Below are 17,755 nucleotides of genomic sequence, written 5' to 3' on the forward strand. Positions count from 1 at the left end.
GAAATGTTTGCGTGTGATAAGAGGTGTATTCATTGCGGCGATTCTGTTAAAACATTTCTTAAACTGAAGGAAACGGAACAAAATGGGGAAAAACATATTACACCCTAGATCAGCTAGATGCTGAGTGTGCAAGGCGGTATTGAATGTGTCACTGTCTGTCACCTTGATTACTCAAAATTCTCCCGACCTGTGCACCTAGGTTGCAAACTTTCATTCACAGGCTAGGTTGTAGGAACCTCATGATGGGTACAGGGAACATTTTTGTATCATGTAGTAGCATAAACCTACCGCTGTTACATTGAGCTTGGTGAACAGAATATGAATGACAGTCATCCAGTATGCTGTAATAGAAATAAGGCCATGCTCATCAAAAAAGAAATCATCCTACATCATCTTAAATGACACCGACAGCCACTGCCATAGATGCTAATGCTAAGCCATAGCGCAATACACAAATCCAGGTTTTCTGACTAGTCTGGAGCATAGGCCACTTTCTAGGTATGCATAAGATGTAGAACATTTGTAATTAAAGTGACTAGTACCATTGACAGAAAAAAAATAGGTAGCAGTTTCCTCAGACAAGGCCCGATGCTGTGCAAATAAAACACACTTCTGAAAGTTATATTCATAAATCTACTCTAATCAATTGATTGAATACATTTAATGTGTTAGTTAAACATTTAATAATGTTAACAATTGCATGTTAATTAATATATACTTATTTTGAAGTGTTGCCTAGCCTCTTTAATGGTGTTCCCTCCCCTGCCTCAGTCCTGCGGTGTCTGGGCATCCCTGCCAGGGTGATCACCAACTTCAACTCCGCCCACGACAACACAGGGAACATAATCACGGATCTCGTCTTCAACTCAGTGGGAAATGTACTTGAACTGAACGAGCGCCTTACCAGAGACTCAATCTGGTAGTTATATTTCTGCTTATCCATTTGTACTGAATGAAAATGAAATCCCAGAACGTAGTTTTCTATAATTCTATCTTTCACTGTATGTACTGTAAAAACAGTTTAGTCATAGCATGGTTGGGGGTAAAATGGACTAGATGTCCCTGTTATCTTTAAATCATTGGTTCGTGCTCCAAGAAGAAAATGATTGTGCAGGATCCCAGACAGTGTATCTGAGTGGTGAAGGATGCCAGATAGTGTACCTGAGTGGTGCAGGATGCCAGATAGTGTTCCTGGTGGGTGCAGGATGCCAGATAGTGTTCCTGATGGGTGCAGGATGTCAGATAGTGTTTGCGAAAGGTGTGCATTGTCTCCACAGGAACTACCACTGCTGGAACGAGGCTTACTTGTCCAGACTTGACCTCCCTGCACACCAGGACTTAGGTGGCTGGCAGGTGGTGGATTCCACCCCCCAGGAAACCAGTGATGGTAGGAAAGAAATTAGGATGATGGGAGAGAGAGACCTAATTTTCACTTCAGTTTACACATTTTGTATGCTTAGAATGGGCGTCAAAATTGCATAATCAAATTAATGAAAACGCAGCCATTTAAGATATAGTGTGTTCCATGATAATTTGCACCCTTGATAACCGCTAGGCTAAATAAATACAAATACTGAGCTATATTGTATGCAAACACATTACATTGTTTTATACTAATACAATTGCTCAGCGACAGAGATTTTGTTTAACAAGTAATAGAAAAAAATCTAAAAAAGATAGGGGTCAAAATGATTGGCATCCCTGTTTTCAATACTCCAGCACCCTCCCATTGCGAGGATAACGCCACTGAGCCTTTTTCTGCAAGGTTTTATGAGATTGGAGAACAAACACGTTGGGAGTGATCTTAGACCACCATTCCGCGATAAAGAATCTCTCCAGATCCTTGATATCTTTCGTCTGCCCTCTTCAAATCAAACCACAGGTTGATTTTGTTCTCAATTAACCATTTGTTTGTGGATTTTGATTAGTGCTTGGGGTTATTGTCTTTCTGGAAGATCCACTTGCAGCCAAGTGTCAGCCTCATAGCAGAAGCAACCAGGTTTTAGGCTAAAATATCTTGGTACTTGGTAAAGTCCATCATGACATTGATCTTAACAAAGGCCCCAGGACCAGTGGAAGCAAAATAGTCCCCAAAACATTAACAATCCACCACCTCATTTTACCATAGGTATGAGGTACTTTTATGCATATGCTTCTGTTTTTCAACACCAAGCCCACCACTGGTGTGCGTGGCCAAAGAGCTTCATTTTCATGTCATCTGACCATAGCGCTGTTTCCAACCATGTGCCAATGCCATTTATTAAACTCTAGGTGGTGCTACTGTTTGGTCAGATGACATGAAAATAGAGCTCGTATTTTCTCTTTCTCTAAGCAATTGTATTAGTATAATATATATATTTTTTTTTTTATACAGTAGCTCAGTATTTGCATTAGATTAATTTATTTTATTCAGTATGTTTTGCTCATCTTTATTAAGGGTGCCAATAATTATGGACCCCACTGTATATTTTTTCATCTGAAATTATTGGTCTTGGGCCCTTTCTGTTCTCATACTTTTAAAACATTTACTTAAGAATGTGTTTTGTTGCAAAACAAGATCTCCAACACACTTGTTTCGTACCAAAACACACTATATCCAGAGCCATGTGTTTAGAGAGTTGGGACATTGGGGTTTCTGCATTATGATGCCTTCACATAACACTCAAATATTCTATGGCAGCCATGTTAGCTCCCGAATGATCATTATGTAATAGTCCCAGTTCTTGTTTGTCTCTAATGATTTTTAATCTTAAAAGATGAAACACATTTTGCACGTCTTCACCATATCTGTGATTATTTCAGCAGATGTTATTATTTCCTAAAGTTATGAAGTATGCGGCTTTAGATTTTGAAAGATTGCACAGAAACAGTGGATAACTGTTTTATCCCCCTGAATCCAACAATGTAGTTGAAATGTTAGTGATGTCAAATGTTTTGGGGAAACATGTTGGTTTGTTATTGAGAACACTGGACAAAATAGTAGAGTGCAGGCCTACATAATGGCATTTATATTCAAGAAAGTGTCTGAATGTAGCTGTTGACACAGGCTATAGACTTGAAAAAAAACTGAAGAGGAAACAAAAACCGGGAAATTAGTTACTAATAGTATTGAAATTGACAGCATCGCTAGTCCTTTGCCCATGCTTTGACCAGGGGCCCATTCTGGTAGTTGACGAAAAGGCAGGCAAAGGTGTAGAGCTGGTTGATGCTTCCAGTGATGGTGAGAGGGATGACAGTGTCAAACAGCTTGTGCTCCTTCTCTCTGCAAATCAGCTGCTACCCAGGGACCATCAGCCTAGATGTATTGCGTCTCCCTGACTTCTGCTGCTGGCGTCTGTGCTCTCTTTCAGAGGAAAGCTGGTCTGTAGACCTTACGCCCTGTCGCCCTTACGCCCTGTCGTCCACAAGGAAACCTTTGTCCACCCTTGTGGCCATCGCTGGTTTCAGCAGAGAAACGATGTCGGACTGTTTCAGGATCTCCTTCTCACTGACAGAGCCTCCATATAGGACTGAAACAAATAAATGTGTTAAGAAAATGTGCCCAATGTTGTCACGATGCAGCTCACAGTCCGCTGGTGGATGTTGAATCTGTGGGCCAGATCCCTCTGCTTCAGTCTCAGTGAAAGATGAGTCATGAAAAGGAAAAACTTGTCTGTTTGCTGCAGGGATTGTGACTGATGGAAAAAAGGGATTAAGATGCATTACTATGCAACATTATAACTAAAATAATCAGCCCTACAGATTGCAGATAAATATGGTAATTCCAAATCAGAATTACAGCATCCCCTCTGTTTGCTTGAGACAATTGTGAGTCATCAGTGCCCAAAAAAGGAGTCTCCGTCAAAGGTTGTGGGTCAACCAGCAGGACAACAACCCAAAACACACATCAGAAAGCACCCATGAATGGTTCAAGAAGAAAAGCTGGACTATTTGGGAGTGGCCAGTGTTGAGTCCAGATCTGAATCCCATCAAAAATCTATGGCGAGAACTGAAAACAGCAGTTGGTGGAAGGCATCCCTAAAATATTGTAGAATTGGAGCAGTTTGCAGCAGTTTTAGGGATCCAATAAAAGGTGCAGCAAGCTCATTGATGTCCACAGGAAGCATTTGTTGGCAGTTATCTGGCCAAAGCCTCTGCAACCAGATATTAGCTCTGAGGTGCTAATCATTTTGTCCATGTCATTTCACCAAATAGTTTTTTCAATTTAACCTTTACTTAATACCCATCCTGGATCCGGGAGCATCCTCATCAAAAAAGCTGACTAGCATAGCCTAGCGTACTGGGACAGGGATATCATATAATATAATTTTCATGAAATCACAAGTCCAATACAGCAAATGAAAGATAAACATCTTGTGAATCCAGCCATCATTTCCAATTTTTAAAATGTTTTACAGCGAAAACACAATATGTATTTCTATTAGCTAACCACAATAGCCAAAGACTCAACCGCATATTTTCACCATGTTTCTACCGCATAGGTAGCTATCACAAAACCGACCAAATAGAGATATAATTAGTCACTAACCAAGAAACAACTTCATCAGATGACAGTCGTATAACATGTTATACAATACATTTATGTTTTGTTTGAAACATTTGCATATTTGAGGTATAAATCCTAGTTTTACATTGCAGCTACCATCACAAATAGCACCGAAGCAGCCAGAATAATTACAGAGAGCAACGTGAAATACTTAAATACTCATCATAAAACATTTATGAAAAATACATGGTGTACAGCAAATGAAAGATAAACATCTTGTTAATCCAGCCAATATTTCCGATTTTTTAAGTGTTTTACAGCGAAAACACAATATAGAATTATATTAGCTTACCACAATAGCCAAACACACAAACGCATTTATTCACAGCAAGGATAGCTTTCACAAAAACCAGCAAAAGATATGAAATCAATCACTAACCTTGAACAACTTCATCAGATGACAGTCTTATAACATCAGGTTATACACTTATGTTTTGTTCAAAAATGTGCATATTTAGAGCTGCAAACCGTGGTTATACATTGTGAATATGTAGCAACATTTCCCCAGAATGTCCGGAGCTGTTTTGGACACTCACCTAATCTGACCAAAGAACTCATCATAAACTTTACATAAAAATACTTGTTGTATGGCAAATGAAAGATACACTGGTTCTTAATGCAACTGCAGTGTTAGATTTTAAAAATAACTTTACCATAACATACAGCTTGCGTTATTACGAGACAGCGCTCACCAAAACGGCAGAGAATAGGAATCAACATTTTCCACAGAAATACGAAATAACATCATAAATTGTTCTTACTTTTGATGAGCTTCCATCAGAATGTTGTGCAAGGAGTCCTTGGTCCAGAATAAATCGTTATTTGGTTTTAGAATGTCCTTTTCTTCTGTCGAATTCGCGCCACAATGCTAGCCAAGGTTGATAACGTTCCCATCTTCTCTCGACGCAAAGAAAGGAAAACTCCAAAAGTCCCAATAAACGTTGAATAATCTGATAAAACTCGGTTGAAAAAACCTACTTTACGATGTTATTATCACATGTATCAAATAAAATCAGAGCCGGAGATATTCACCGTGTAAACCGAACGCTTATCAGAAGACATTGTCGAGGTACTTCGCGCGCCTTGGTAGACAAAGAAAATTCCTGACCTGCCACTCCAAAAGCTCTCATTCGACCTCAGATCAAGCTAGACACCCCATTCCACCTTCCACTGCTTGTTGACATCTAGTGGAAGCGGTATGAAGTGCATGCATATCGATAAATATAAGGCAATTGAATAGGCAGGCCCTGAAACAGAGCCTCGTTTTCAGATTTTTCACTTCCTGCATGGAAGTTTGCTGCAAAATGAGTTCTGTTTTACTCACAGACATAATTCAAACAGTTTTAGAAACTTCTGAGTGTTTTCTATCCAATAGTAATAATAATATGCATATTGTATGATCTATAAAAGAGTACGAGGCCGTTTCATTTGGGCACGATTTTTTCAAAAGTGAAAACAGCACCCCCCTATTGACAAGAAGTTTTAAACACATTTTTGAAGAAATTGGGATTTATTTATAAAAAGTGCAAGGGTGCCAATATTGTACAGGCAATTCTTAAAATTAATAAAATGGCTCTGAAAAGCATTGATTGTGTCACGTTCCTGACCTGTTTTCTGTTGTTTGTATGTGTTTAGTTGGTCAGGGTGTGAGTTGGGGTGGGTATTCTATGTGTTGTGTTTCTATGTTGGGGTTAATGTGTTGCCTGATATGGTTCTCAATTAGAGGCAGGTGTTTGACGTTTCCTCTGATTGAGAACCATATAAAGGTAGGCTGTTCACACTGTTTGTTTGTGGGTGGTTGTCTTCCGTGTCTGTGTCTGTGCACCACACGGGACTGTTTCGTTTGTTCGTTCGTTTGTGTAGTCTGTGCCTGTTCATGCGTTCTTCGTGTATATGTAAGTTCGTTTGTTCAGGTCTGTCTACATCGTTTATTTGTTTTGTAGTTTATTCAAGTATTTTCGTGTTTCGTCTTTACTTTAATAAATATCATTATGTCTAATTACCACGCTGCACATTGGTCCTCTGATCCTTCTCGTCTTTCCTCGTCTGAGGAGGAGGAAGAAGTAGACGATCGTTACAGATTGCATCTTGAAAATGTCCCAATGCCCTGATAATTAATACAATCCGTTTCCAATTGCATTGCTATATTCTCCAAAAATGCTAGCCAATATATTCTAGACAATGCTAAATAACCAGCTAACAAAACATCAAAACAGTTTGGATGAAATAACAGCACACTGGGGAAGTCGAAAATAAGCAACCATTTTTGAAACGTGAACTAACCTTTTAAAAGTCAAACATACAGGGTCATGGGTTGTTGACATTGTTTTTGCAGGATATTTCCGCTGTGGACCTTGCTCTGTCAAAGCCATCAAGGAAGGAATGCTCGGCTATCAATTTGATTCCCCGTTTGTGTTCGCTGAGGTAAAACAATACGTCTTCTTTATGCTTGACCGGTAACACTTTGTTGAATGCTCAGCCATAATGCCTTTATCGTCACTCTATGCCATTATGAAGCAAAACACAGTTATGCTTTGTAACTTGCAATACATTTTATTTAATTAAAATCAATCATAATATTCACATTTATCTCTTTCTTTTAACCTCAGGTGAATAGCGACGTTTACAAATACAAGCTAAATACACAAACTGGGAAAACTGAGTTACTAAGCGTAGACACAACTTATGTCGGCCAGAAACTCCTGACGAAGTCCATTGGTGGAAACAATTATGAGCCAAGGGACATTACAGAGACGTACAAATACCCAGAAGGTATGTGGCACCTGGACAATGGAGTAGGCTGGCAAGGGTGCAACTGCACGTTTAAAGTTTGTTATTGGCAGTTTGCAAAGTGTCACATGAAGCTAATGCAACAAGAATGACTTTGCTATTACTGCTTTTCAAATTAATTTGTAAAAAATATAAACGCAACATGCAACATTTTCAATGATTTTACTGAGTTACAGTTCATGTAAGGAAATCAGTCAATTTAAATAAATGTATTAGGCCTTAATCTATGGATTTCAAATGACTGGGCAAGAGCGCAGCCATGGGGAGCCAGGCCCAGCCAATGAGAATGAATTTTTCCCCAAAAAAGGGCTTTAATACAGACAGAAATACTCCTTAGTTTAATCTGTTGTCAGGGTGGCTGGCCTCAGAAGAAGCCAGATGTGGAGGTCCTGGGCTGTACAGTATATACAGTATATTCCTATAGGTGAAATAAAATTGCCAATGAGTTTCATATCAGTCCCATGTTTGTTTTTTTAAGGAGTGTGGCAGTCCCACTTCTCTCATATTTTTCTGTCTATTGTATTTGATAGAGAGAGACAAAAGAAAGAAGAGAGTTGCTAAAATAGCAGTGGGCGGGATTCAAACCCTTGCTGCAGCGATATATGTATTCCGAAGAGAGCGGTTTAGATCACTAGACCACCCTAGGCCACCAGTCCCATGTTAACTCTATTCCCCTCCAACTACCCACACACGCACAGGCAGTAGTAAAGATAAGGAGACCATGAAGAATGCAGAGAGAACCTACAGGACGCATATGCAATATGACGAAGAGCAGGGCGTGGAGATGACGCTGGAGATCCCGCAGGAGCGTGTGAAGATTGGCCAGAACTTCCAGATGGCTGTGGTCTTCAGGAACCTGAGTGAAGACACACGCACCATCCATGGCTTCCTGGTCGGCTCCACCATCTACTACACCAACATCCAAAGGGCTCAGTTCAAGCAGGAAACCTTTGACGTCACTCTGCACCCCATGGAGAGTGAGTAGAAACCAGGGTGACCCTTTACATACGTACTGTACTGTAGATATTTTTGGGCTTGTCTACATGTATCACAACTTTGTATGATAGTCCTGCAAAGCTTTCAGACGCCTCCTGAAATAAAATCCTCAACTGCTTATAGAAAATGCTTTGCAGTCCTTTTACAGCTTCATGGCACCGTCCTGTTTCAGCAGGTATGTGTGTATGTATTGTATTGTAAGAGATTGTGAGGTAACGATGGGATATTCTCTAGTACTTACCTCAAAAGACTTTACAGGTAACAACCTGGTACCAAATGGTAAGCAACAGTGAGTCCCAAATAATCAACATATTAATTATCAGGTAATAATTATAAAAGTTATGTTCTGCCAAACATATGCTCCTGTTGTTGATTGAATTTGTTTCGTTGTCAAAACTCTGTCTCCCTAAAACCAACAGCGTCGAGGATACAGGTGGGTGTGCTGGCCCAGAACTACATGCCCCAGCTGGGTTGCCAATCCAACCTCCGCCTTGTGGTGACGGCCAAGAGCATGGAGAACAACCAGGACATGATGGCCATACAGATAGTGAACCTGAAAGGCCCCGAGCTGGCCTTTGCGGTGGGTCTGGAAGTTTCAATAGAACTCTTTATTAGGATGTATTTCCTTCCTCCCTTAAAGGGATAGTACGCCCAAATAAAACAAATAACATCTTGGTTTCTTTACCCTGTCAGCAGTAATTTGGTGACAGTGACCAGGTACACAAAACCAAATCATGGATCGCTTTCTTACGTTGTCCATAGACTGCTGACATGGTAAGGAAAACTGTCATTTTGTAATTTGAGGGAACTATCCATTAAAGATTTCCATAAAAGTATATGTGAAACATATTTAGTTTTTCCCCAAGAGCTAATGTAGTAGTGTACCCAATTAAAGCCTTATTTGTGCTGCTGGAGTGCTGCATCTCTCCTCGCCTTTGATCAAGCAGCCATTCCGAAAAACATCCATGCTCCCAACGCAGGGGAGTTGATAATCTCTAGATTATTATATTTTGTTATAACACCATAGATTGTTGTGAATGGACTATCTCTGTTTGAACAGATCAGTGGACCAGCGAAGGTGAACCAGGAGGTATATGTCAAGGTGGAGTTCACCAACCCGTTCCCATTCAGCCTGCATGACGTGAGGATGGCCATGCAAGGGCAAAATTTAATCTCATACCGGGAAAGGTTGTACAGGTAAAAGGATTTACAACTCCAAGACCTCACATCATGATGATGTTCACACTTACATTAGTCTCACATTCACAAAAACAGATGTAGTCTGTTTAGTATGCCAATCTTTGTGTGTGTGTGTGTGTGTGTGTGTGTGTGTGTGTGTGTGTGTGTGTGTGTGTGTGTGTGTGTGTGTGTGTGTGTGTGTGTGTGTGTGTGTGTGTGTGTGTGTGTGTGTGTGTGTGTGTGTGTGTGTGTGTGTGTGTGTGTGTGTGTGTGTGTGTGTGTGTGTGTGTGTGTAGTGAGATCGCTACCGGCGCCTCCATCACCTGGATGGAGTCCTCTGTCCCTACGAGGTCTGGGAATACAATGATCTATGCTGTCTTGGACTGCTCGGTCCTCGGGAATGTGCAAGGCAATTGGGCCATCAGCATCCAGGCCTGATCATTGCCCAGGAAGCCCTTCCCACCTGCTAATCACCTGCCATCGACCAGAGAACCACGGATGAATAGAGGCTCTTGTGTAGATTTGAAAGGATTTGATTGCTGGATAAGCAATTCCATCTAGCCTATGAGAGGGTGAGGGCGAGCAAATAACATACCCCTCACGGAAAAAACACATGATTCACAGGTGAAATTTCCACCTGAGAAATCATGTGAAACCATGTTTTTTTGGAACACTGAAGTTTACATGTGGATTTTACATGTGATCACATAACCTTTCACGTGAATATTTTTCAAATGAGATTCCACAGATGATGCCCTGCAAACAAAATTGAGTCGTTAGGATACACACAAACAGTGCTTTTAACATACAGTGTTTTCAACGCACATATTTGACACACATGATTACATTGTGTATGTATATTTATACAGTAATTATTATTCAACATGTCCTCAGCTGGGTTTTGAACTCACAAACTCTTGGTTCACGGCATCCCGACCTTCCTGCTACACCATCAAGTCGGTGTCAATTACAGATTGAACCTGTATTCCTACACTTTGGGTTTAAGTCAAGTAAATATCAGCTTTTTTTAAATACACTACTATAAAAAAACATTATAGTTATCGTAGTGATTCAGGAGTAACATTAAAACAGAATAATATCCACCACAAACAGTAGACAACTATTCAGAAAACTATACTTATTCTGAAATAACTGTATGAAATATATGGTGAGAGAATAATCGGATTAACTAAAATAGAAGTGCAGATGGCACTCTTTTGCTAAGTGCAGACAGGTATTATAGGTAATGAATGTGTAAAAGGAATGCTATAGACTTTGATGGGCAGCAGAAAGATCAGCGTAACCCAGAAGTTGTACATTCTAATCCCAGGTGGGGTCATATTGAAAAGTCCCTACTAAGTGATCATGTCAAATGTAATCATGTTGTCATTGATTAAATATTTTGTACACTATTTTAGCTAAATAGTGTACCATTTACTTTAAAACCCAGATATCATTTGATTCCCTTGCACAAAAATACATGCAAAATCACAGTATCATCACTTAAACTGCATGTCGACTCTAAACATCCTGTGTAAACTTGCAGTTTTTTCATAAAAGTTAACCCTTCACTAGTGTTACCAAAGACTCTCATGGACGAAAAACGTTCAAAAGTTATGATCTATATGGATATGATGGATAGAGTTTTTAATGCATTCTAATTAGATTACATTTATATCTCAGGGATTTAATTTGGTTTCGAATCAGCCGACTCAGATTCGGTTTCTGTTATTTTCGATATTACAAACCTTTGCTGACTGTAAATTTCTCATACAATCATGACCTTCAATTTAATCAACGGTCCAGTGTTATCTGCAGTAGATTTTAATCAAGCAGAAAAGGTGCTGCATTTACAGAAGCAATGCGTATTTGGGAAACAACGTGAAACATTTTTCTTTGGACTGGGATTTTGGTTGCCAAAACATTGCACTTCACCCAACTATTAACCTTCGATAAGTCATTTAATTGTATAATGTAAAAAATAAAAAATAAATCACAATGTAAAGCCGTATGTGGGCACCATTCCTCAGTTATTTTGTTTGATAGGTTTTTGTATAACGAGTAATATTGGAAAACCGTAAATTTTGGCTTTGCATCAAACTAAACATTTTAATTCACTGCCATTAACTGTTTATAACATTTCAGCTGTGCACTGCTTTTGATTAACAATAAAATCATTTTCAAAATCAATACTGTTGTCACACCATTACATTTGTTTGAATCATTTAGTATTTTAAAACACTTCCGGACGGAGTGGGATAAAGTTAACAGGCCACGCTGCCAATATCATTGTTATGTTCACTGGTCCCGTTTCATAAAAAACACCTTACAAACACTCCAACCTTTTTATGACCAAAACAACGGGCTTGAACATAATGCTAAAAAACATTCAGACCATCAACTAGACACAAGTTCCATATTAACCACTGTAAATGAATTTGAGGAAGCGCAAAAAATATATAACTATTCATTCAAATAAGTGCAGTAATAGCTAACTTTTACTTCAGTCTTAAATCAGTAACATTATAGCAGGCTGGGATGAGATCCTATTAGACAGTGTTCATCAGTCTCTGATGTTCCAGGAATGGGTTTTATATCTATGGTTCCAGGAGATACCTTTATTTTACCAGGGAAGACATATTGAGACCTAAATCTCTGTTTCAAATGTGCTCTGCAAACCACAACACCAATTTCACACATTATACACAAAATATAAATACAGTGCATTCTGAAAGTATTCAGACCCCTTCACTTTTTAGACATTTTGTTTTACGTCACAGCCTTTTTCTAAACATTATCAAATAGATTTTTTTATCTCATCAATCTACACACAATAGCCCATAATGACAAAGTAAAAACAGGTTTTTAGAAAATGCTGCTAATTTATATTTAAAAAATAAACCTGTAATATCACACTTGCATAAGTATTCAGACCCTTTACTCAGTACTTTGTTGAAGCACCTCTGGCAGTGACTACAGCCTTGAGTCTTCTTGGGTATGATCCTACAATCTTGGCACACCTGTATTTGGGGAGTTTCTCCCATTCTTCTCTGCAGATCCTCTCAAGCTCTGTCAGGTTGGATGGGGAATGTTGCTGCACAGCCATTTTCAGCTCTCGCTAGAGATGTTCGATTGGAAAGTCCAGGCTCTGGCTGAACCACTCATGGATATTCAGAAACTTGTGTGTTGTCTTGGCTTTGTGGTTAGGGTCGTTGTCCTGTAGGAAGTTGAAGCTTAACCCCAGTCTGAGGTCCTGAGCACTCTAGAGCAGGTTTTCATCAAGGATCATTCTATACTTCACTCCGTTCATCTTTGCCTTGATCCTGACTAGTCTCCCAGTCCCTGCCACATCTTCACATCATGATGCTGCCAACAGCATGCTTCACCGTAGGTATGGTGCCAGGTTTCCTCCAGAAGTGGCGCTTGGAATTCAGGCCGGAGTTCCATCTTGGTTTCATCAGACCAGATAATCTTGTTTCTCATGGTCTGAGAGTCTTTAGGCGCCTTTTAGCAAACTCCAAGCAGGCTGTCATGTGCCTTTTACTGAGGATTGGCCTCCGTCTGGCCACTCTACCATAAAGGCCTGATTGGTGGTGCTGCCAAGATAGTTGTCCTTCTGGAAGGTTCTCCCATCTCCACAGATGAACTCTGGAGCTCTGTCAGAGTGACCATCGGGTTCCTGGGCCCTGTCCAAGGCCCTTCTCCCCTGATTGCTCAGTTTGGCCGGGCAGCCAGCTCTAGGAAAAGTCTTGGTGGGTCCAAACTTCTTCAATTTAAGAATGATGGAGGCCACTGTGTTCTTGGGGAACTTCAATGCTCCAGAAATGTTTTTGTGCCCTTTCCCAGATCTGTGCTTCCACACAATTCTGTCTCGGAGCTGTATGGACAATTCCTTCAACCTCATGGCTTGGTTTTTGCTCTGACATGCACTGTCAACTGTGGGACCATACAGCATATAGACAGGTGTGTGCCATTCCAAGTCATGTCCAATAAAATTAATTTACCACAGGTGGACTCGAATCATGTTGTAGAAGCATCTCAAGGATTACCAATGGAAACAGGATGCATCTGAGCTCAATTTCGATTCTCATAGCAAAAGGTCTGAATACTTATGTAAATAAGGTATTCCTGTATGTTTATTTTTTATACATTTCCCAAAATGTATAAAAACCTGTTTAGACTTTGTCATTGTGGGGTATTGTGTGTAGATTGATGAGGAGAAAATATCTTTAATCATTTTTAGAAGAAGGCTGTAACGTAATAAAATGTGGGAAAAGTCAAGGGGTCTGAATACTTTCCGAAGGCACTGTATATAAGTAGTGAAGAGTTGGAAAGGGGAAAACTAGTCAGTTGTACAACTGAATGCCTTCAACTGAAATGTGTCTTCCGCATTTAACCCAACCCCTCTGTATCAGAGAGGTGCGGGGGGGCTGCATTAAATTGACATCCAAGTCTTCGGCGCCCGGGGAACAATGGGTTAACTGCCTTGCTCAGGGGCAGAACAACAGATTATTACCTTGCCAGCTCGGGGATTCGATCCAGCAACCTTGAATTTTAGGACCCCGTTAGGTATCCCATTTTTTTTAATCAAATATTGAAGTTGGCCTTTACTACTATAGCCCATAAAAATGCACTGAATAACATATTCATGAATGGCAACAAAAAAAAAGTCGCAAAATAAATCATAAGGAATAAGGTTTTGAAGTGTCTCTCCGATATCTAGGAGATATAATATAATATCATATACAATATATCTAATATATGATGGGGGTCAATCGACTCTAGGGGGTTAATAACCAAAGTTGAACCAAAACCATAACCATAATTATCATGTTTACATTTACATTACATTTAAGTCATTTAGCAGACGCTCTTATCCAGAGCGACTTACAAATTGGTGCATTCACCTTATGACATCCAGTGGAACAGCCACTTTACAATAGTGTTTACAAGCATGCTCTACTGCAGGTGGATTTTTTGATTGCTTGTTTCAATATATGTTTTTTCTTATTGTACATTGATTGATTAATTAATCTTTTGCTACAAAAATATGAACTAAATACCTTTTATTAAACTATTCCAATCCATTACTTGGACTTATTGCACCCGTAACTGATGTAGTTGTTTCAGTTTAGATGTTTAAGGTAGTCTCATATCCTAGTCTTCCCAACCCTGGCAGTCATTCTGAATGCAGGTTGCGGTTGAATAAAAATTCCACTCAAGGACATATCCCCACTCTGGTCTGATTCCAGTAGAAATTACACATCACTATGCAAACCAGCATAATGTGACTTGCAGGTCTAATGTGGACTGTAAACTGTGAATTTCAGGCCACTGTATTAGGGTTCTTATTGTCTTAATTGGTGAGGACAGACTCGTAATGGCTGGAGTGAAATGAGTTGAATGGTATTAAATACATCAAACACAAGGTTTCCATGTGTTTGAAGCCATTCCATTGACTCCGTTCCAGACATTATGATCCATCCTCCCCTTAGCAACCTCCCCCGGGACCGATGCTTGTATTGTTTTTCTCCCAAATTTCGTGCTATCCTATTGGTGATTAGTCATTTTCCCATCACTGCAACTCCTGTACGGACTCGGGAGAGGCGAAGGTCGAGAGCCATGCGGCCTCCGAAACACGACCCCGTCAAGCCGCATTGCTTCTTGACACACTGCTTGCTTATCCTGGAAGCCAGCCGCAACAATGTGTCAGAGGAAACATCGTACAGCTGGCGACCGAAGGAGTCACTAGAATGCGATGGGATAAGGACATCCCAGCTGGCCAAACCCTCCCCTAACCCGGACAACGCTGGGCCAATTGTGCACCGCCTCATGGGTCTCCCGGGCACAGCCGGCTGCGACACAGCCCGGGATTTAACCTGGATCTGTAGAGACACCTCTAGCACTACGATGCAGTGCCTTAGACCGCTGTGCCACTCGGGAGGCCCATGCTTGTTTTGCTTTATCAGAAGCACGTGATCAATGATGTCCGAAGCTTTGTCTTGTCGACCAACTACCTGATTGGTTTGGTGTTGGTTTCGGTGGAAGACAAAAGGCTGCCCTGTGAATGCACTACAGAGACATAATATATAAGAATTTGGCTGTTCTAAATGCTTTTGACCAGCACTTGCCACCAGTGTACACTGTGTTGATCAAAGCCTTGAGTAATGAACCTATTTTCGACACAATTGGCTGGAAATGCTCAATGCTTCAGGAAGCTTTGTTGACCCATCACGATCATGTGTTTTTTCGAAAGGGTAGACTAGTCATTGGACAAAGGTGTCTTTTGTACGCGGGAGTTTTGTTAAGAGCCCCGATGCTCAATCTGAACACGAACACATGTCACTTGCGGTATGGAAGCATAAGGACCTCCTCTTTCATATCGGTGAGAAATGATTTTCAAAAAACAAAAGGTTCAATTGATACACACCTTGATAGGGTTAGTGTTCCCACACGGCCGATCTCCATATAACAGCGCTTCTTTACGGAAGACAGAGGTGACCACCTGTGCTAATTAGCTATCTAGCATGTTCCGAACACCTGTGCATAAGCGTAACTCGGGAAATGTAGCGGAAGTGTAGTTTCTTCGGAAGGAGGCACCCATAGCTGTATGGATCTGTGCTACACTGCTACAGTAAGTGTACTTTTTTATTGGAAGGATTCTTTCTCGCTGATGAAAGATACGAGCCATTTGTTTCGAAAGACATATCGCAAGAGAAAATGTGACCTTCTTAAATGTTAAAACACAGCATCGGGATTGTAGTTCACATGAGAAAGTCGTGGGCCAAGATAATTGCAGAAAACTGGAAGGAGGTAAGAAGGTAGAAGGTCGCCTAGAGTTTTCGAGAGATAGGATAGGGATGTCCCAAGGATCCCGGAGAGCAATGACCGCAATTGGAAGCGAGGATAAAGGAGACCATGTTTGCTAGAGCTTGTGTTATTACCTATTTTATCTTTTAACGCTTGTTTTATCCTTTTGGCTCTTTGCCTGATTTTAACCTGTCATTGTATTTATCTACACTACCGGTCAAAAGTTTTAGAACATCTACCTCATTCAAGGGTTTTTCTTAAATTTTTACTATTTTCTACATTGTACATTGAAGACATCAGAAATATGAAATGACACATATAGAATCATGTAGTAACCAAAAAAGTGTTAACAAAATCGAAATATATTTCATATTTGAGATTCTTCAAATAGCCACCCTTTGCCTTGATAACAGCTTTGCACACTCTTGGCATTCTCTCAACCAGTTTCATCTAGAATGCTTTTCCAACAGTCTTGAAGGAGTTTCCACATATGCTGAGCACCTGTTGGCTGCTTTTCCTTCACTCTGCGGTCTGACACATCCCAAACCATCTCAATTTGGTTGAGGTCAGGGGATAGTGGAGGCCAGGTCATCTCTGCGCGGCCGTACTCCTGCCTAACCTGAGAGAAGCCAATGCAACTGCTAAGGCCGCAAGTAGCTTATTATACATCAACACAGGGAAGGAGGTCTCCAATATATTCTTCCTTCCTCCCTGCGCATGCGTCCTTCTTCTTACATGCGTGTGCTTCTTCTTTCCTACCTGTGTGACCTGAGTGAAGCCAATGTATATGCTAAATCCGCAATTAGCTCACTACGCATCAACAAATATGCTCCCTGCGTGTGTCCTCCTTCCTCTCTGAGGATTCCTCATGAAACAAGTTGTCACGACTTCTGCCGAAGTCGAAGCCTCTCCTTGTTCGGGCGGTGCTCGGCGGTCGACGTCACCGGTCTTCTAGCCATCATTGATCCCTTTTTCCTTTTCCATTGCTTTTGTCTTGTCTTCCTACACACCTGGTTTCAATCCCATTCATTACCTGTTGTGTATTTAACCCTCTGTTTCCCCTCATGTCTTTGTCAGAGATTGTTTTATGTTCAGTATTCGTGTTTTGTATTTGGTGTGCGACGGGTCCTCGTACCCACTTTGTTTCATTATATTTCATGGTTTTGGAGTTATGCGTTTTAAGTTAATAAACTACTCCATTCCACCAAGTTTTGATTCTCCTGCGCCTGACTTCCCTGCCACCTATGCACATGACTGTGACACAAGTACCAGGACATTTTAGGCAAAAACCTGTTTGCCTCTGGCAGGAGGCTGACATTTGGCTGCAAGTGGATCTTCCAGCAAGAGAATAACCCCAAGCACTAATCAAAGGGTTAATTGACCACAAAAATCTACATTTTGCAATGGCCATCTGTCTCCAGACTTGAACCCCAT

General features: G+C 40.6%; 1 protein-coding gene across 1 annotated transcript in view; it reads left to right on the top strand.

Moving 5' to 3' along the window:
* The window catches only part of LOC129822806 (coagulation factor XIII A chain-like), a 44,523-nt gene extending 32,822 nt beyond the window's left edge, over positions 1-11,701 (top strand). Inside the window, exons 8-15 of the mRNA XM_055881229.1 lie at positions 772-919; positions 1,278-1,387; positions 6,882-6,970; positions 7,156-7,318; positions 8,035-8,313; positions 8,752-8,912; positions 9,393-9,529; positions 9,808-11,701. Coding sequence (XP_055737204.1) covers positions 772-919; positions 1,278-1,387; positions 6,882-6,970; positions 7,156-7,318; positions 8,035-8,313; positions 8,752-8,912; positions 9,393-9,529; positions 9,808-9,949 — 1,229 coding nt within the window. The 3' untranslated portion in view covers positions 9,950-11,701. The remainder of the gene's footprint in view (positions 1-771; positions 920-1,277; positions 1,388-6,881; positions 6,971-7,155; positions 7,319-8,034; positions 8,314-8,751; positions 8,913-9,392; positions 9,530-9,807) is intronic.
* The last annotated feature ends 6,054 nt before the right edge of the window (positions 11,702-17,755 follow it).

The sequence above is a fragment of the Salvelinus fontinalis genome, chromosome 25 (assembly GCF_029448725.1).
Source record: "Salvelinus fontinalis isolate EN_2023a chromosome 25, ASM2944872v1, whole genome shotgun sequence".
Lineage (NCBI taxonomy): Eukaryota > Metazoa > Chordata > Actinopteri > Salmoniformes > Salmonidae > Salvelinus > Salvelinus fontinalis.